General features: G+C 42.6%; 2 protein-coding genes across 4 annotated transcripts in view; one reads left to right on the forward strand and one right to left on the reverse strand.

Moving 5' to 3' along the window:
* Positions 1-641: 641 nt before the first annotated feature.
* Positions 642-10,477, reverse strand: tbx2b (T-box transcription factor 2b). Of its 2 annotated transcripts, none has more exons than XM_034169029.1 (7): positions 9,855-10,477; positions 9,181-9,448; positions 7,612-7,758; positions 5,718-5,794; positions 5,558-5,643; positions 2,996-3,582; positions 642-2,725 (listed from the first exon to the last, which is right to left on the reverse strand). In XM_034169029.1, the coding sequence occupies exons 1-7, from the start codon at positions 10,211-10,213 to the stop codon at positions 2,285-2,287; spliced, it is 1,965 nt and encodes a 654-aa protein (XP_034024920.1). In that variant the 5' UTR covers positions 10,214-10,477; the 3' UTR covers positions 642-2,284. The 2 variants fall into 2 exon arrangements, with proteins under 2 accessions (XP_034024920.1, XP_034024919.1); XM_034169028.1 differs by having other exon boundaries at positions 5,474-5,643.
* A 4-nt stretch (positions 10,478-10,481) lies between these two features.
* Positions 10,482-20,791, forward strand: part of LOC117509358 — a 37,397-nt gene continuing 27,087 nt past the window's right edge. The window contains exon 1 of one of the 2 annotated variants that reach the window (XR_004560385.1): positions 10,482-10,996. Coding sequence is in view for 1 of the 2 variants with exons in the window: in XM_034169030.1 (XP_034024921.1) it covers positions 10,646-10,996 (351 nt within the window). In the remaining variant the exon portion in view is untranslated. The remainder of the gene's footprint in view (positions 10,997-20,791) is intronic. The other variant, XM_034169030.1, reaches the window with a different exon arrangement.

Below are 20,791 nucleotides of genomic sequence, written 5' to 3' on the forward strand. Positions count from 1 at the left end.
AGGGCGCTCGTGTATCTACAGACAGCGTGAAGGCCAACGAAGCTTTTAGCGCCATGTTGTTTCCATTTGACCCTGAACCCAAAACTGATTCACTGTTTAGTCACAAATATGAGCATATTTAATATATTCAGAATATTTTAAAATATCATATTTCTGGACCCTGAAAAGAACAAACGCTGCACGTGTAGTTGTGTCATAACGACATCAAAACGATCATTTTTCTCTGAGCTCCTGCAGAGGAAAATCACCATATCAGCACCAAACATATATCACATCGTCATTCTCCAACATGATCAGCAGATGTACAAATATTCTTTAGTTTTTAAACTCTGGCAACTTTTTTTTTTCCAAGTTGTTTGGAAACAAAAAGGCTCCATGTGGACTTTATTAATGTTCTGTATGAAATCTGCAGCTGGTTTTACAGTAAGAATGTGTTTTTAAAAATGTCTAAAGTGAGAAAGATTGTGATAATTTTTATAAATGAAAATTCTATAAAAACACAACAATTTCAATACAATCAGATAATTAAAAGTTGACTCTTTCCTTGCGACATACTTTGAATTAGTAAATATCTTATTTCATTAAAAAATTAGATTTCAACACATTAATCCAATATAAGAATAAGAAAAAAGCCTCCAATCTTTCAGCACAACGATTTTTTTTATTGAAATTGTGAGACAATCAAAAAAAAAAAAAATACCCGGACAACCAGCATAAAGAAGATAGTTTCATCTTTAAATATATTTCTGAATAGATATGAGTGATGCGTCCGCTGTCTCCTGGCTGGAGTGAAATAACCTGAGGTGGTGCTCTCCGTTCCTCTGAGTTTGTCGGTGGATGCAGACTCAACATGGCACACACGTCTCCTCAAATCAACAACAAGCACGAAAGTCACTTTATATTTTACCTTCAATGGGCAGGAAAAAAAGAGCTAAATTCAAAATATATACACGCTAATATACAGCCTTAAATAAATTAATACCGATTGCATATTCTTGGATCTTAGCTTTATTTACAGAATTAAATTTTTTAATTACATAAATAGTTCAAAAAGAATTTACTGCTGTGAAATGAAAAGTAAAATGTTCAGGGTTTTCTTTTTTTTTTTTTTTTTTTTTTTTGAGGGGTGGGGAGCAAAATGGGACTAGAAATGTTTTTAGATGGAGCTCAGCCTGGACTATAGGCTGGGCCTGGAACCTAGACACTTCAAGTTGAACCCAGAATAATGGACTTTGGACTTCAGGTGTCAGTTCGATATGTCGGGCTGATATCGGCTCAGTGACTCCGATATCACAGAAAGCGATCAAGTTAGATTTTATTTTGTAGGGACACTGATTAAAACAAGTCACACATGATTTTCATGACTTGATCAGGTTTTTGTAACTATTGATAGTCTTATTAATTTCCACCAGCAGGTGGCCCCACCTCGTAAACGAGCATCTGTAATTGCGCACATGATGTATGTACAAATTACAGCAAGTTTTTCTTATTTTAATGGAAACCTGCAGCTTTGAGTAAAGATACACGGAGGCTTTATTTAAGGTGTGTTCAGGCAAAAACTGCCTTAGTTTAGACGAGCACTGAAAACAACAGAAAATGAATCATGAATGTCAATTATCATCGTTTGTGGTTCCTCAAAAAATAAAACTAAAAAAATTCAAACATTCTGCTGTCAAATATAATAATTTACAGTTTTAAACTGTAGTAAATTTAACATTGTTGGGTTTTGGACAGTTTATCAGACAAATTAAGACACTTGAAGGTATCACCTTGAACACCAGTGGCATATGGTCATTGTCACAATTTGTGGATATGCTATACATTAAACAATTCATTAATAATTTTTTTCTTTTTTTTTTTTAAGTTGCAGCCAGTTAAGCTGTAGTTTCCATTTATGTCACAGTCCAGGTATTTTTCAGCCACAGGAGCTGAACTCGTTCCTCATCTGGGGACCGCCTGTGTTTTATTTATGTACGGACACCATGTAGTCGTCGGCGTAGAAGTGTAATCCAGAGTGCAATGTTCAGACAGTCTTAAAGAGCTTGTGACAACAGATTCAGTTTGATAGCGTTCTTCACTCTGGATAAAACCCTGAACACTCGTAGTTTATTTGGACTACATTTTGAATGTCTCCATCTTTGTTCCAAAAAACAAAAGATCAGTGTCGGCCTTCAGCAGCCCACGTCGGTCAGCCTGTCCTCACAGACTCTAATGTGCTGCACAGGACTTCTGCACCTCAGTCTCCTGCTGTTCAAAAAGCCTTCATCCATTCACAAAGTCTTCATCACTTGGACAAGTCTGCAGTGGGGGAGCGAGCCCTCTGGCCCTCCAGACCACTCACCAGTCTCTGGAGCTCATTTACAGAGTCCTTCATGGAGGTTTTGGGGGATCCAGCCCTCCCGCTGGCACCCCCTGTCTTGTGGCTGCTGTGGTGTTCCGGGGCCGGGCTCGTCTCCCTGCTGCTCGGTTTGGAGGACTCGGAGCTGGCATTGAGGCTGCCGGGGAGGGCGGTGGTGAGCAGGCTGGAGCTCTGAGGCAGTGACACCGGGAGCTGGTACGGGTTGAAGCGGAGTCGGGGTCGCGACGAGCCCAGGAACGGGTTCCTGGACAGCGGGCTGGAGGAACTGGTCGTTGGGAGGGTTGAAGCTGAAGCAGCTGCCGCTGCTGCCGCCATGTAGGTGTAGGGATACGGGAAGAGACCTCCGAATGGAGGCATGGGGATGCCCTGGGAGGAGAAAGAAGGAAACCGTCAGAACTGAAAGTTAAGTCATAAAACGATCAAATTAGTGGATGAGTTCTTTCCAGCAGCAATTTAAACCAGATTCTGTTTTGACATCTTAGAAAAGCAAAAGCGGCTGAAGGTTCAGCTCGTCCTCAAACTGAACTCATGTTCACACTTCCTTTTCTGGAAACTAAACGTAACTTTGCCTTGTGGCTCTTAAAGGAAACCAGGAACTGAACACCGATTGGGTTCAAGTGTGACGCTGTTTCTTACCTGAGAAGCGAGCATGTGCTGGGACAGATGGAAGGGGAACGGGTTTGCTGCTCCACCTGCGCCCTGGCCAGAGAGGCTACCGTTTTCCAAACCACCTGCTCCAGATACAGAGGCCAGTAGATGCCCCATGCCCATGGCTGAAAAGGCTCCGGGCGCCATGGCGAACTGGCCGGGGTGAAAGAGCAGAGGTGAGCCGGCGTTCAGAGGGTTAAAGAACTGCTGGCTATGCAGGCCGGACAGGGCCAGGCTCTGTAAGTGACCCGGGCTGAAGTGTGACGGGCTCTCGGTCTGCACCACGAGGGGTGAGAAGGCGTCCTTACTGACAGCGATTCCTGCAGCAGTGTCCGAGTCCTTTGTCAACGCGTCGGCGGCGTCCTTCCTGTGACGGCTCTCTGCTTTGTCTTTCTCCAAGTTCCTGATGCTGAAGACAGATTCATCCTTCTTTTCGGCGCTCGACTGGTCCCTCACACGCTCGTCACAGCGGGAGTTGTAGGGGGACACGGGTTCGGGTCCCGGGCTGTTGGAGGTGGTGCAGCGCTCGTCCTGATGCTCCAGCTCGTGCTCGCTGTCCGTGCACGTTTTCTCATCTGCAGAACCAAACAAGCACTTTATCAGCAGCAGCCCTCAGAATGCACGGACTCCTTAAACAAGCCGAAACACGGTTTAAGGCCGCTTCAGTCCTGAGCGGAATTAAGGGTACGTCCAGAAAAACAGATGAACTCAGAACAAAACTCTGCAGAACATAAAAACACACAAATAGCTGAAACATAAAAAGATGAGTGAACAAAAGCCTAAAAAGAAGTTTATGTTTGTTTTTTATGAACCATGTGAACACAGAGGATGGCACAGTGGGTCAGTGGTTAGCACTGTTGCCTCACAGCAGGAAGGTCATGGGCTTGTTTGTTTGTCTGCATGTGACCCTGTGACAGACTGGCATCCTGTCCAGGGTAAATGGTAAATGGACTGCATTTATATAGCTCTTTTCCATCTGCATCAGACGCTCAAAGTGCTTTACAATAATGCCTCACATTCACCCCAATGTCAGGGTGAACCTGCCTCAAGCCGTGTCACTGATAACATAGGCTCCAGCCCCTTGTGACCCTTAACTGGAGTAAGCAGTTGAAGATGACATCACAAAAAAACAGTTAAATTTAAAATGTTCTGCCACTGATGAAACCTGTTTAAACGTTTGGGATCCGTTTGTGTTCATCACAAAATGATAACAAAAAGAGCCACAATGTCATTAATTCCAAGTTGAGAGTTCACAGCTGCGCTCAGTCTTCCTCCTTTACTGTTCACTACAATGTGGGATTTAATGACATTTTTTGAATAAGTTAATAATTTGTGGGTTTGTTGCCAAACAGTTTGTTCTCAGGGTATTGATTAGAGACAAATGTGTTTCAGTTTGGGCTCAAATTTTTCAATAAAAAGGGTTTTTTTTTGTCCACCTTTATGAACAAAGTGGGTTTGTTTTTTATTTTTGCTTAGATACAAACTTGTTTTTAGTTTTCAGCAAACAAATTTAATTTCAAAAACGTTTCACTGCATGACGTCATTATGACGTTAACGACCTTCAAACTTTGAATTTCTGACACACTGGTTTGAGGAGAAGACTTTATTTTATTTTTGAACATCATGAATATGTACAAACACAGACTGAACTAAAACCACCAGAACGTGATTTTAAAATAAATACTAAAACTTTGTTTTATTCACTTTTGTTAACAATCAGGAGAAATGATCAGATATTATTTGTCATTTAACTCTCTCTCTCACACACACTCTGTGTGTGTGTGTGTGTGTGTGTGTGTGTGTGTGTGTGTGTGTGTGTGTGTGTGTGTGTGTGTGTGTGTGTGTGTGTGTGTGTGTGTGTGTGTGTGTGTGTGTGTGTGTGTGCATGCTATGATATCTCACAGCATGCCGTGATTCAGCATCACAAAATATACATTAATCTATCGGTACTGTCATGAAAAGTGCAACATTTTCATAACTGCAGCACAAATTTATTCTAATACATTCGGTGAGGGGTGCACTAAATTAAAAGTGAAGCAGGGCGGGGGTCTGGGGAGGGGGGCGCTTATGGTTAATAATAGTAAGATAAAAAAAAAACCTCACGAAAAATGGACTTATTTCGTGACGGAAGCTCATGATTTTGAATTAGACATCAGACAGAACACGTTTATAAAGGTGTATTTAATTGGTATGTTTGAGAAAAATGTACAAATGAATAATATAAAAACATGTTCAGGAGCTGTTGCTGTATTTAATTATTAAGGAATGAAAACGTTGATGACATCATATATTAATTTTATCTGGTATATAATGTGTTCATTTAATGACAGTGACACAAAGTATTTGTGTTCCAAACAGAACCTTCTTGCGTTAAATGATTTTAATAGTTTAGTTCTTTCCGTGCTCTTCGTGAATTTCAGCGCATAAACGCCCCTGAAATAAGAGAATAAAGAGACTGAAGCTGACCTCGGCTCGTCCTGCTGAACCTCAGCGGGCTCGGAGCGGCTCCCAGCGGGGAGTGGACCGAGTCTTTGCCGGCGGGAGGCTCACCGGAGGAGGCGTCCGAGTCCGCCGCGTCCCGGTCCGCTTTGCACTGGTCCTCAAACATCCGCAGGGACGGCATGCTCAGCTGCTTCCTGTCCCAACATCAGCACCAGTAAACAAAGACGCAAGCCTTTCAGAATAAAAGCACGGGGTCTGCTGTTTGTACCGTTTCTCCCTGCGGCCGTTGCCCGTGTCTCTGAATCCCTTTGCGAACGGATTGTTGTCGATCTTCAGCTGCGTTATCTGTCAAAAACAGGACGATTATCCAGTTCTCCAGAATAAAAGCAGACATCTGATCAGCACAGAACACGTGGTTATTAATAATCAGAACAATGTGCGCGCGCCACTCCGAGAGGAAAAGTGCCAGAAAAGAATCCAAAGAAGCAGCAGCAAATAAATGAATAAATAAACAGAGAGACACAAACAGATGATCAGATCAATAACACTGGACATGGAGTTTAAAAACTGATTTTGGGTCATTTGGGGCGCTGAATCCGAATCCGGTGTTAGTTTTTGCCAATCACGTTTTGGAGATATGAAAACATATTTCTGTTATGACTTAAAACTGACGCAAAAGCTGCAGTCTCACAAACCTCTTCAGTGCCATAAACTTTATTACGAACATGGTTTAAAAACTATGCTTTTGAAGCTGCTTTTGTGTGATTAGTGGTATCAAACCTGTAAGTGAATAAGCAACTTTTATCCACTTTTATCCAACTTTTATGCACAAATCCATCAACATTCAGATTGCAAACCAAACGTGATGTCATAGAGCAAATCTGAGCTCAGATTCGGATTCAGCACCCCCCATATATATATATATATATATATATATATATATATATATATATATATATATATATATATATATATATATATATGCCCCTGATGCTCCTGTGAGTCTGTCGTAAACTTTAACAAGATGCTTCTTCTGAACACACGCTCCAACCAGGTCCGTGCGCGAGGACACAAAATAAAACTGCACTATCTGGCCAGAAAAATAGGTACACCTCCACAAGTGAAGGAAAAATCAAAGACTGGACTATTTCTAATATTTTACCAGATTATTTAAATGGGAAAGCCAAAATATTAGAAACAGTTCCAGTTTTAAACCACCGGAGCCTCTGTGACAACAAACTGCTGGACATCAGATGGTCTCACCTGACAATGACTATCTTCATTTATTATTCATTTACCGATTTCTTTTTAAAAAATTATTTATTTCCAAGAGGTGACGTCTATATGTGATTTTTTTTTTTTTTTTTTTGTCAGAGCAACAGTTCAAAGGTCACTCTTAGGCTACTTGATTGACATAACAGAAATATTTAATTTATATGAATATTTAAGAAAATTAAACTAATCACTGTTTTTATTTTTATCAGTTGTTAAAATGTTAATGTTTTATATCAATTAAACAATCAATCAGATAATCAAATTGTCCTTTCAGCACTAAATCTGTAAGAAAATGCTTAAATTTTAAAAGCTGAAACTAAAGTTTTGCTTTGTGAGATTAATTATCAAATTCCTCAAAAGGCTGATTTTTATGTTGATTTGTAAAAATAAAATAATATATATATATGTGTGTGTGTGTGTGTGTGTGTGTGTGTGTGTGTGTGTGTGTGTGTGTGTGTGTGTGTGTGTGTGTGTGTGTGTGTGTGTGTGTGTGTGTGTGTGTGTGTGTGTGTGTATCCATGTTTGACTGGTTTGGAACAGCTTGAAACATACAAACGGTGCAATAAACTGAATTTAACAAAGGTGGCAAATTTAATGCATCTTTTCTAATTTTTAATAGACAATTTGAACAAAAATCAATAGCACTAATAAATATGTGTTCCCACAGAAAGCTGCCATGTGTCCAGACACGTTAAATAAGAAGAGACTCGTTTCTCTGCATAAATTCATAACATGCACAGGCGCACACACACGCACAGAGTTCTCTGCAGAAAATTAGGCGACCTACAAAATCAGATTAAGCCTCGTGGGGGAGGGGCGCGTGCACGCAGCATATCTGTTGTGCAGAGGAGCGTGGTGGACCGTGCACGAGCCACGCACGGACTCACCTTGTCGTTCTGGTAGGCGGTCACAGCCACGAACTCGGTCTCCGGGAACACGTAGGTCCGGAAGGTGCTGTAGGGCAGCTTGAGGATGTCGTTGGCCCGGACTATGTGGAACCGGGGCTGGTACTTGTGCATGGAGTTCAGGATGGTCTGCGCCCAAAAAACACCCACACAAAGACACCTCAGCGTCTGCTGCGTCTCCATGGTGACCAAAGACTTTATCATGTCATATAAGCGCAAAAGTATCTGAAGCCACATCCGATCCGGATCAAATGTTCGCTTCATGCCGCACCTGAACCACTCAGGTGTGACGAACTGACAGAATCAGAAATGACTTTGCCTTTTAAGTCATATCAAGTCTAGAAAAAAATGAAAATAAATGTTGCAGCTTCTGAAACGTGACGTTTGTTTATTTCCGTTTTGATTTGAAATTGTTTGACAGAAACCACAAAGTGAATTAAAGCCGCTTTTTAAAACCACCAGCCGACGCTTCTGCGCCAAGAGCTTTAAACTGATTTTAAAACAGATGTGTTGATTTTTGAAAATCAGTTCGTTTCAACTTGAAATGTGGTTTTGAAATCCACTTGAATATTTGAATATTATTCTTTTTAAAAAATATATATAAAAAATAAAAATACAAAAAATACAAAAAATTAAACCTCTAAAAGGATTCTTAATTCCTGCAATCAACAAAATATTTTCAAAAGTTATTAAAAGAAACGTCTGACTTGCTTTGTGACAAAATGTCTCATAAAAAATTTTCTAACGATTTATCGACAAAATAATAATAATCATAAAATAATCTTTGGCCGTGTTTTAGTCGATTTTACTTCAGACGCGCGTTTCTCTGTTTCTTTTTAACATTTGAACCTGCAGTCACTGTAATTTATTCTAGAAATTAAAAGAAGCTGATTGGCAGGACTTAAGTTATTTGTTTAAAAAAATGTGTAAATATTGAATTTGCTTGCGGAGCTCGCGCGTGCACGTCACATTTCTCAGCACATTCTCAGTTATTTTAATTGATTTTTTATTTTTTCTGGATGATGATATGATTTTATGATGTGATGAAAAAGGTGCAAAATATAAGGAACAATATTTCAGAACATTAGTGTTTAAACACCAAATGAAGCCTCAAAACCTACTTTACTGCACCGTAGTACTGCAGTGTTGCAGTGTACTGTAATATGTTTTATATATATATATATATATAGTTTTAAAAGTAGAATGTAGCAGAGTATTTGCAGTTGAAGTTTTCTGGGTTCCAGAGACCCTGGTGCTGGATTTAAGTCCTGGATTTAGCATTCTGGGTGATTTTGCATAAAGTAAATAGTTACACCCTAACTGGCTGATCTGTGTGTTTACTCTGAATCTTATCTGCATGAAATCCAAATATTTAAAACCCGTTATTCATGCTTTTTGTGCATTGTCAGATTTTGTTTCTAATCTTTTTTTTATGACCCACTTTCCCACCACGAATCACAACATTTCTGATCTTTGCGTAAAACCGGATCTGTGCGAAAAAAGAAAAAAGGAAGAAAAAAAAAGAACAAAAAAAGAGGCGCGTGTACTCACAAATCCGTGCTTGTCCGAGATGTTGTTGGTCAGTTTGAGTTTGTGGAACGCAACAGGCTTCGCCATCCACTGCTCGCCGGTGGCCGGACTGTCCGGGTGGATGTACATCCTCTTGGGCATCTCCGGGTCGGCCTTCCCCGCCACCATCCAGCGGGAGTTGTGGAACTTGTAGCGGCAGTCGTCCGCCGCCACGATGTCCATGAGCAGGATGTATTTGGCTTTTTTATCCAGGCCGTTTATGCGCACTTTGAACGGGGGGAACATCCTCCTGCGAACACGATCACACCGTCAGCACCGCGCGGCCACGCAGTCCGCCGCACACGCGAAAACCACGCAATTATCAGAGATTATTGTGCAGAACTGAGCCGATTCTCTTTTTCCCCGGTGTGAGAAAGAAAAAAGAAAATCGGACTCAAGTCGTTGTATTTTCTCACATCTGGAGTCGATCAGTGTGGAAATATGTCACTAAAAATGATCTCAATTTCACAAACCCGTTTGTGTCCGAATTGAAAGCAGTCAAACTCTAAAGTGTGTGAGAACGTCCCTCGCCCTGTGTAATGTCTCAAAATATCGGGTGGGATTCATTCGGAGGGATCGCGGATCGGTGTCGGCCCGACGCGCGGTCCGTCGGGTCCATTTCCGCGAGTTGCGCTCCGATCGTGCGGAATTCTTACCTTCCAGATTTGGTTATAACCATCTCCGTCCCGAGTTTATGAAACTGGTCCCAAAGATCCTTGGCTTCCAGAGTGACTTTGGGGTCGTCGTCGACCTCCTCCTCCGGCTCCAGGCTCTTCATGCTGCGGAGATGAGCCGCCTGATGGTGGCTGAGGGCAGGGTGGAGCCCAGCCTCCGCCGCTCCGGCCAGGCCGTGGTCCGGGATGGGTTTGGTGAGCGCGCCGGGAGGGAGGCTGAGCGCCGGGAAGAAGGAAGGCTGAGCGGCCGCGAGGAAGGCGGACATGGGGAAGTCGGTCGGCCGGTGCGCGTGGAAAGGGTGATAAGCCATCGCAGTCCCTGTGAAAACTGGATCTCTCATCGGTGCATCCACAACAAGCGAAGTGTAGTAATGGGTGATTTGGTGGCGTTTTATCCACAGTCAGCCGCGCGAGCAGAATGGCGCCGAGCAGCCAGGCGCAGAAAAGAGCGTTCCCCCCCCTTTCACTTCCTCGGCGGCGCGGACACTGGAGGCAGTGGCCGGGACGCGCTGCGTGGCTCTCAGACAGCGAGTGTGCGCCTCGGTCATCCCACGATCACGGCAGCTCTGGGACTGACTCACATGTCCTCGACACTAATGAACCAAGCCCCTTTGATTGCTGATTTTACGCTTTCTGGACCAATTGTGGGCCACTATAGGCGTGGTTCTGACAGCTCCGGCCAGACTCCTGGAGGGGGGGTGGGGGGTGGGGGGTGGAAGGTGTCGGAAGCATTAGCAGTAAGAAAACATGTCAACAGAATAAAATATTAACCAATGACAGAAAAGATCGGGAAATCCCACCCCCATCTCCGCGCCAGGCAGCGGGTCAGCCCTCACTTGTTGGCGGGTGGAGACGTCACCTCTGTCGGCGTGCGCTCTTACAGCGTCCCCTCCGGAGGATCCAAGTTTGCACAGACGGACCGAGTCCCCAGCAGGACAGGTCTCCGCGGCCGTGAACGCGCCGCTCTACGGACGTGTTTGTTCGCGCAGTGCGTCACAGCACGTTTAAACCGGTTTGACGCTGGATTTGCGCTTGTTTTAACGCACTCATCTGCATCTTTTCCTCCCGGCCCACGTGGAAAAAGTGGAAGCTACGCGCTGGGAAATCTGGAGATAAAATTGACGGTGAGTGCTGGATGTGTTCATCATTTCAGTTTTCGAAGTACATCGTAATTTACACTTTTTGTTTCCACGTCAAACAGGGTCGGTTCGCGCACCGGGAGCGCGAGCACTCGGTTTGCTCAAGAGCCTGTCGGCGCCAGTCTACTGACGAACCACAATAAGAACAATCTGCTGTCTCTTTCTATTTACCCTGATGTCCGCCCCCCGCCCCCCCGCGCCTCCCCCCCACCGGCTCCGCGTTTCTGCCTCTCGGTGTCAGACGTGAGTTTCGGAGGAACAGCTGATCCGGATCATAGCGACGGAATACTGAACCAAAAACCCATCAGAACTCTGCCAGAAACATTTTCCGGCGTCCCAAGAAAGCTTTAAATAAGTCTTAAATCATATTTAACCCGTACAATCGAACTAACGCCGTCATTCAGCGTTTAAACTCAGTGAAATAAAAATTTATTAAAAGTGGCGCATTTGAGGTTTGCGCATCGCCGCGTGCACTTGTTGCGTCAAATCTCTGCACAAAAATTCCGCAGAATAAATCGTAGACTATGTGAAGACAATATATTATTATTATTATTTAAGGTGACTTCAGGTGATGTCTATGTGGACCCTGAAAGTCTTTTTCTTTCTCTCGAACTTCTCTCTGCTTCGTCCTGATTCACAGATCATTTCCGGTTTGGTTTTTGGGGAGCTTCTGGATCGTTCTGGTTCGGATGGTGTGAGTTTGTCTCCTGGTATTGGACACAAAGTCTGAGCGCGTGCGCGTCAGCCTGCATGAGGACACCTGCTCACCAGAGAAGTGACGGAGACTTTGGAAACTTTACGCACTCACGAGAGCGCATATATATATATATATATATATATATATATATATATATATATATATATATATATATATATATATATATATATATATATATATATATATATATATATATATATATATTTATATATATATATATATATATATATATATATATATATATATATATATATATATATATATATATATATATATATATATATATATATATATATATATATATATATAATCCGAATAAATATTTAATATAACGGTTACTTTAAAACTTTAAGAACCTGTCAAAAAATTATCACACACACACACTCATCTTCAACCGCTTAGTCCAATTAAGGGTCGCGGAGAAAATGATCACAATTTTAACAAATTTAAAACCAGTTTAATCAGAACTAGTAAAAACCGGTCAAATGATTTGAGCCAATTTGTACTTTGAGTTTAATTTGACCAAATTAACCTGCTTTTAACAATTATAAACAGCTTGAAACACGATACTTTTGAGTCAAAGTGAATAAAAATCAGATGGTTTTAAATGTGCTTGAAGCCAATTCGAACTAGTTTCAGGCCGTCCCTGATGTGGATCAGTTTAAAACCGGATTATGTGGTTACTTACATGTGCCAAAAATGAAAAAGACAAAAAGTGACACCCCCCCCCCCCCGTCAATAAATGCTGATCAGATTGTTTTCTCACATTTTAGTGATGAACTGATTCATTTTGAGCCTCACTGTGTTAAATCCGGATCCACGGAGCAGAATCCATCAGGACCTTGTTTTTTAATTCTTATTTTTATTAAGAAAAAACAAAGCAAACAACAACAACAAAACCACTCAGGTTTGATTGAGTTTATTTAGTCAGATTATGTAAACAATACAGACATAAAAGACATAATTTTCCGGTTAAACAAACGAAGAGGAGCGCAGGATTTTGGATTCTTCATCAGGTTCCAGGTGCGTAAAAAGAGCCGCCGCCAGGGCACTTTGCGCCATGTTGGTGATTAATAGACTTTTCTAGTTTTCTTCTTTCGCATTGTCTCTCTATTTTTCTTTCATCTCTCCATCTTCTCCTCCATCTCCCCGCAGCATCTCTGCGCCTATTTTTAGCGCACAGACGGAGGCTTTGGCGCCAGACCGTTTAAGACCTGTCAGAGTCCCTCATATTCCCCTCGTCACATGGAGGAGGCCTCCTCTGCTCCTCCTCTGCTCCTCCTCCTGCTCCTCCTCTCTTTTGTTTGGAACTAAGAAATTAGGATTTATTTAGTCTGAATTTTAAAGTTTCGTCACTGATCTCTGAGCCTGATGCGCGTGCGTCTGTCAGTGAGACCACCAGCTGGGGGCGCTACAGTGACCCAGAGACAGACTCACAGGATCCAATGTGATCACGTTTACAAATGTCTCATTTTTATGCTTCAAAAACATTTATTTATTTTATTGGCACAGCAATGCGAATATTTTTTGTCATATTATTATTAAATTAATTAAATGACAACTAAATGGAAATGTTTTATACATGATTTATATAAAAAATGTAATTTATCTTTGCAGGTTTTAAATATATTTATTTTAACATTTATTTGGTGCACAGGGGCCAGGTGTCACACACAGTAATAAACTATTATTTTTATTTGAAACTGTCCGTTTTAATTATGCAGCAGTCACGTGAGTTTTGATGTTTCACTGAACTTGACGCATCTCATCAGTTGCACAACCACGTGATTATTGGAACCGTATATTTTAGCAAAAATGTCCATATTTTTTGCAGAATGCTTCCAATTCACTCATTTTGTTCAAAGTCCAAAAATCAAACGTGCCAAAAGTGAAAATGCTTTAACATGGAGCTTGTAAGCAGTTTAAAGGCTACAAAACCAAAAGAGATTAAAGTCATTTGAAATCAAACTGATGGTGTTTTACTGTTGTTTTTGTCTCATAAATCTGCACCTGGAATCAGCTCATTAAAACATGTTTAAAGTGGCATCACACCAGTTTGTCTAGAACGTAAAATTCCTCCAATTGTGAAGCTGGAATAATTTAAATCGAGACATTTTTCGTTTTTTTAACCAATTACACAAAATATATGATGATTCTATTTCTGTTGAATAAACGGCAAATATTTTAAGGTCTAAAATGTTCGTAAAATAAAAACAGAAAAAAATCAGTTCCTGTGCTCAAATTTTACAACACAGACTTTATGTACTGTGTAACGTGTGTGTAGATTTTTTTTTAAATTTTAGAAATTTAATCTACGACATCCGAGTTGAAAATGTTCACACAGAAAATAAACTCTTTATGTAAGTAAATCAAATAAAACCTTCTTTTCTGATTTTAAGTTTGATACTCAAACTGTCTTTGGGATGATTTGTGGTGTTTTTGGTTCCAGAGGTTCTGTGGCTGCAGGGAACCGGAACCCGAGACCCACACGGAGACCTGACGTGCGCGTGCGTGGCGGCCTTTACCGGTTGCTGGTTGCGCTGCCTTTGTGCCTCTGAGCACAGCGGTGCCAGGAGACTTTTATTCAACAAAACAAGCTTTTATTCAAAGAAAGGATGCAGATATTACTCCACGTGCATGCGCGCGCAGGCACGTGCGCACGTACCATTTTCATCTAAAAATCACGCGCACGTTTAGGAAATCTGATTTAAAAAAGAAAACAAACGCAAACCTCTGAACACGCGATTTCAACAGCAGCATACTTTTTACATTCATCATTTCTTTCTTTAATTTACAAAAGGTCGATTTAAAAATAGGCTTTAATCTGTTTTGACGCATCAAAACGCTTCTGTGACGATGAATGACGTCAAAACGAATTTCAAACGACCAAACTTAGAATTGATGTCGAAACACATTCATATTATTCTGAATATATATACGAGTATATTCATATTATTTATGTAGGATTTATTTTTAGACCCGCAGATTTTATGCCTTTCAATTAATAATAATGATGATACTAATTCTAATTCTAATAATAATAATACGTTTTAACACTAGAACGTAAAATCAGTCTGTATTTTTTTTCGTGACACCTTAAGAAACAAACAAACAAACAAAAAACTTGTCACTGAGTCCAAACGCCTTTCTGGTCATGACGATGAAAGAGATCAAACATTTATTTTTGTGTTGAAATAAGATACATGATGAAAAATGTGTAAAATGCAGGTTTTTTATCTTGCTGACGTTTCGTCACATTTGCTCAATAAATACAACGAAAGCCAGTGATCACGTGTAGACATCCTCAGTAGGCGTGTCTCACGGTGCAGACATCCTCAATAGGCGTGTCTCACAGTGTAGACATCCTCAGTAGGCGTGTCTCACAGTGTAGACATCCTCAGTAGGCGTGTCTCACAGTGTAGACATCCTCAGTAGGCGTGTCTCACAGTGTAGACATCCTCAGTGGGCGTGTCTCACGGTGCAGACATCCTCAGGTGGCGTGTCTCACGGTGTAGACATCCTCAGTAGGCGTGTCTCACAGTGTAGACATCCTCAGTGGGCGTGTCTCACGGTGCAGACATCCTCAGTAGGCGTGTCTCACAGTGTAGACATCCTCAGTAGGCGTGTCTCACAGTGTAGACATCCTCAGTAGGCGTGTCTCACAGTGCAGACATCCTCAGTAGGCGTGTCTCACAGTGTAGACATCCTCAGTAGGCGTGTCTCTCAGTGCAGACATCCTCAGTAGGCGTGTCTCAGTGCAGACATCCTCAGTGGGCGTGTCTCAGTGCAGACATCCTCAGTGGGCGTGTCTCAGTGTAGACATCCTCAGTGGGCGTGTCTCAGTGCAGACATCCTCAGTGGGCGTGTCTCAGTACAGACATCCTCAGTAGGCATGTCTCACAGTGTAGACATCCTCAGTAGGCGTGTCTCAGTGCAGACATCCTCAGTGGGCGTGTCTCAGTGCAGACATCCTCAGTGGGCGTGTCTCAGTGTAGACATCCTCAGTAGGCGTGTCTCACAGTGCAGACATCCTCAGTAGGCGTGTCTCACAGTGTAGACATCCTCAGTAGGCATGTCTCACAATGTAGACATCCTCAGTAGGCGTGTCTCTCAGTGCAGACATCCTCAGTAGGCGTGTCTCAGTGCAGACATCCTCAGTGGGCGTGTCTCAGTGCAGACATCCTCAGTGGGCGTGTCTCAGTGTAGACATCCTCAGTGGGCGTGTCTCAGTGCAGACATCCTCAGTGGGCGTGTCTCAGTGCAGACATCCTCAGTAGGCATGTCTCACAGTGTAGACATCCTCAGTAGGCGTGTCTCACAGTGTAGACATCCTCAGTAGGCGTGTCTCTCGGTGCAGACATCCTCAGTGGGCGTGTCTCACGGTGCAGACATCCTCAGTGGGCGTGTCTCAGTGCAGACATCGTCAGTGGGCGTGTCTCAGTGTAGACATCCTCAGTGGGCGTGTCTCACAGTGCAGACATCCTCAGTGGGCGTGTCTCAGTGCAGACATCCTCAGTGGGCGTGTCTCAGTGTAGACATCCTCAGTGGGCGTGTCTCAGTGTAGACATCCTCAGTGGGCGTGTCTCTCAGTGCAGACATCCTCAGTGGGCATGTCTCAGTGTAGACATCCTCAGTGGGCGTGTCTCTCGGTGCAGACATCGTCAGTGGGCGTGTCTCTCAGTGCAGACATCCTCAGTGGGCATGTCTCAGTGTAGACATCCTCAGTGGGTGTGTCTCTCGGTGCAGACATCCTCAGTAGGCGTGTCTCAGTGCAGACATCCTCAGTGGGCGTGTCTCAGTGCAGACATCCTCAGTGGGCGTGTCTCAATGTAGACATCCTCAGTGGGCGTGTCTCAGTGTAGACATCCTCAGTGGTCGTGTCTCAGTGTAGACATCCTCAGTGGGTGTGTGTCACAGTGCAGACATCCTCAGTGGGCGTGTCTCAGTGTAGACATCCTCAGTGGTCGTGTCTCAGTGTAGACATCCTCAGTGGGCGTGTCTCACAGTGCAGACATCCTCAGTGGGCGTGTCTCAGTGTAGACATCCTCAGTGGGCATGTCTCAGTGTAGACATCCTCAGTGGGCGTGTCTCAGTGTAGACATCCTCAGTGGGCGTGTCTCAGTGTAGACATCCTCAGTGGGCGTGTCTCACAGTGCAGACATCCTCAGTGGGCGTGTCTCAGTGTAGACATCCTCAGTGGGCGTGTCTCACAGTGCAGTTACTGCAGTCCAGCCAAGACTTATCTATAATACGAGGTCTATTAGATAATAAACCGACCCTTTTATTTTTTTTTAAACTATATGGATTTGAATGACGTGCGATTACACCAATCATGCTTGAACCCTCGTGCGCATGCATGAGTTTTTTCACGCGTGTCGGTGACATCATTTCCCTGTGGGCAGGCCTTGAGTGAGATGTGGTCCAGCCCTCTCGGCTGAATTCCTTTGTTTCACACGCTGCTCCAGACTGTGCGCGTTGCTTTATCAACATTTTTTCTGGACCTGTGAGGAATATCCGAGTGGATACTATTCGAGAAATTAAGCTGGTTTTTGGTGTGTCTGACTCCGTGGTATAACTCACAAACTCGTAGCTTAAAGCAGATAACCTGTAAGTTGGAGAGGAAATGGCGTCTCACTAATTTAGAAGATCTTCACTTAGCCTGGAAAAAGAGTTTGTTGCTCTATAAAAAAGCCCTCCGTAAAGCTAGGACATCTTTCTACTCATCACTAATTGAAGAAAATAAGAACAACCCCAGGTTTCTCTTCAGCACTGTAGCCAGGCTGACAAAGAGTCAGAGCTCTATTGAGCTGAGTATTCCATTAACTTTAACTAGTAATGACTTCATGACTTTCTTTGCTAACAAAATTTTGACTATTAGAGAAAAAATTACTCATAATCATCCCAAAGATGTATCGTTATCTTTGGCTGCTTTCAGTGATGCCGGTATTTGGTTAGACTCTTTCTCTCCGATTGTTCTGTCTGAGTTATTTTCATTAGTTACTTCATCCAAACCATCAACATGTTTATTAGACCCCATTCCTGCCAGGCTGCTCAAGGAAGTCCTACCATTATTTAATGCTTCAATCTTAATATGATCAACTTATCTTGTTAGTTGGCTATGTACCACAGGCTTTTAAGGTGGCAGTAATTAAACCATTACTTAAAAAGCCATCACTTGACCCAGCTATCTTAGCTAATTATAGGCCAATCTCCAACCTTCCTTTTCTCTCAAAAATTCCTGAAAGGGTAGTTGTAAAACAGCTAACTGATCACCTGCAGAGGAATGGTCTATTTGAAGAGGTTCAGTCAGGTTTTAGAATTCATCATAGTACAGAAACAGCATTAGTGAAGGTTACAAATGATCTTCTTATGGCTTCGGACAGTGGACTCATCTCTGTGCTTGTTCTGTTGGACCTCAGTGCTGCTTTTGATACTGTTGACCATAAAATTCTATTACAGAGATTAGAGCATGTCATAGGTATTAAAGGCACTGCGCTGCGGTGGTTTGAATCATATTTGTCTAATAGATTACAGTTTGTTCATGTAAATGGGGAATCTTCTTCACGGACTAAAGTTAATTATGGAGTTCCACAAGGTTCTGTGCTAGGACCAATTTTATTCACTTTATACATGCTTCCCTTAGGCAGTATTATTAGACGGCATTGCTTAAATTTTCATTGTTACGCAGATGATACCCAGCTTTATCTATCCATGAAACCAGAGGACACACACCAATTAGCTAAACTGCAGGATTGTCTTACAGACATAAAGACATGGATGACCTCTAATTTCCTGCTTTTAAACTCAGATAAAACTGAAGTTATTGTACTTGGCCCCACAAATCTTAGAAGCATGGTCTCTAACCAGATCTTTACTCTGGATGGCATTTCCCTGACCTCTAGTAATACTGTGAGAAATCTTGGAGTCATTTTTGATCAGGATATGTCATTCAAAGCGCATATTAAACAAATATGTAGGACTGCCTTTTTGCATTTACGCAATATCTCTAAAATCAGAAAGGTCTTGTCTCAGAGTGATGCTGAAAAACTAATTCATGCATTTATTTCCTCTAGGCTGGACTATTGTAATTCATTATTATCAGGTTGTCCTAAAAGTTCCCTAAAAAGCCTTCAGTTGATTCAAAATGCTGCAGCTAGAGTACTGACGGGGACTAGAAGGAGAGAGCATATCTCACCCGTGTTGGCCTCTCTTCATTGGCTTCCTGTTAATTCTAGAATAGAATTTAAAATTCTTCTTCTTACTTATAAGGTTTTGAATAATCAGGTCCCATCTTATCTTAGGGACCTCATAGTACCATATTACCCCATTAGAGCGCTTCGCTCTCAGACTGCGGGCTTACTTGTAGTTCCTAGGGTTTGTAAGAGTAGAATGGGAGGCAGAGCCTTCAGCTTTCAGGCTCCTCTCCTGTGGAACCAGCTCCCAATTCAGATCAGGGAGACAGATACCCTCTCTACTTTTAAGATTAGGCTTAAAACTTTCCTTTTCGCTAAGGCTTATAGTTAGGGCTGGATCAGGTGACCCTGGACTATCCCTTGGTTATGCTGCTTTAGACGTAGACTGTGGGGGGGTTCCCATGATGCACTGTTTCTTTCTCTTTTTGCTCTGTATGCATCACTCCGCATTTAATCATTAGTGATCGATCTCTGCCCCCTTCCACAGCATGTCTTTTTCCTGGTTCTTTCCCTCGGCCCCAGCCAGTCTCAGCAGAAGACTGCCCCTCCCTGAGCCTGGTTCTGCTGGAGGTTTCTTCCTGTTAAAAGGGAGTTTTTCCTTCCCACTGTAGCCAGGTGCTTGCTCACAGGGGGTCGTTTTGACCGTTGGGGTTTTTCATAATTATTGTGTGGCCTTGCCTTACAATATAAAGCGCCTTGGGGCAACTGTTTGTTGTGATTTGGCGCTATATAAAAAAAGGTTGATTGATTAAAAAAAAAAGGTTGATTGATTGGTGAAATGTTTAACGGCTGATGAGAGATTATGGGGTGTTCCTGTCGGTGTAAGGACTTCCCACGGAGCGGGACGTCCTGCAGCACTTCCAGGCGCCGTCGTCGGCCTGTTTCCACCTGAAAACATCTTAATTTAAGGCTTAATTCACCCAGGACGTCGTGAGAGAACAGAGAAGATTCAGAAGAGGCCGGCATGAGGACTTTATGCGGACATTCCACTGTTTAAGGACATTTTGTAATGAAAGACGTGCGCGCAAATTTGCCGAGTCGTTTCCGTGACGACTCGGCAAATCTGTGTGCGCCACGACAGGAAAAACACCTCCGTGTTGAAAACCATTTGTAAAATTCAGGCGGCTTTTGATGGCTTTCAACAAATGAGTAACTGAGAAATTGTTTAACAGCTTGGGCATGTTCCAACTTGTCCGTTAAGGTTTCCAACGGAGGTGTTTTTCCTGTCGCGACCCCCCACGGTTGGGTCCGGCCGACATGCGACTCTGCTCATGACCTCTAATTATAAATAACAAATTAGTAACATTCATAGTATTTCTATATGTAAAATGTTCATTATAGTACCTGCCATTATGAAAAGCAACAAATTACGGTTCACAGTATTTCGCTCTCTCTCTATTTATATACATATATCATAGAAATTTGATTATTTCTACAAGATCTGTAATCAATGTCAATCAATCAATCAATCAATTTTTTTATCTAGCGCCAAATCACAACAAACAGTTGCCCCAAGGCGCTTTATATTGTAAGGCAAGGCCATACAATAATTATGTAAAACCCCAACGGTCAAAACGACCCCCTGTGAGCAAGCACTTGGCTACAGTGGGAAGGAAAAACTCCCTTTTAACAGGAAGAAACCTCCAGCAGAACCAGGCTCAGGGAGGGGCAGTCTTCTGCTGGGACTGGTTGGGGCTGAGGGAGAGAACCAGGAAAAAGACATGCTGTGGAGGGGAGCAGAGATCAATCACTAATGATTAAATGCAGAGTGGTGCATACAGAGCAAAAAGAGAAAGAAACACTCAGTGCATCATGGGAACCCCCCAGCAGTCTAAGTCTATAGCAGCATAACTAAGGGATGGTTCAGGG

This window comes from Thalassophryne amazonica, chromosome 4 (assembly GCF_902500255.1).
Source record: "Thalassophryne amazonica chromosome 4, fThaAma1.1, whole genome shotgun sequence".
Taxonomy (NCBI): Eukaryota; Metazoa; Chordata; class Actinopteri; order Batrachoidiformes; family Batrachoididae; genus Thalassophryne; species Thalassophryne amazonica.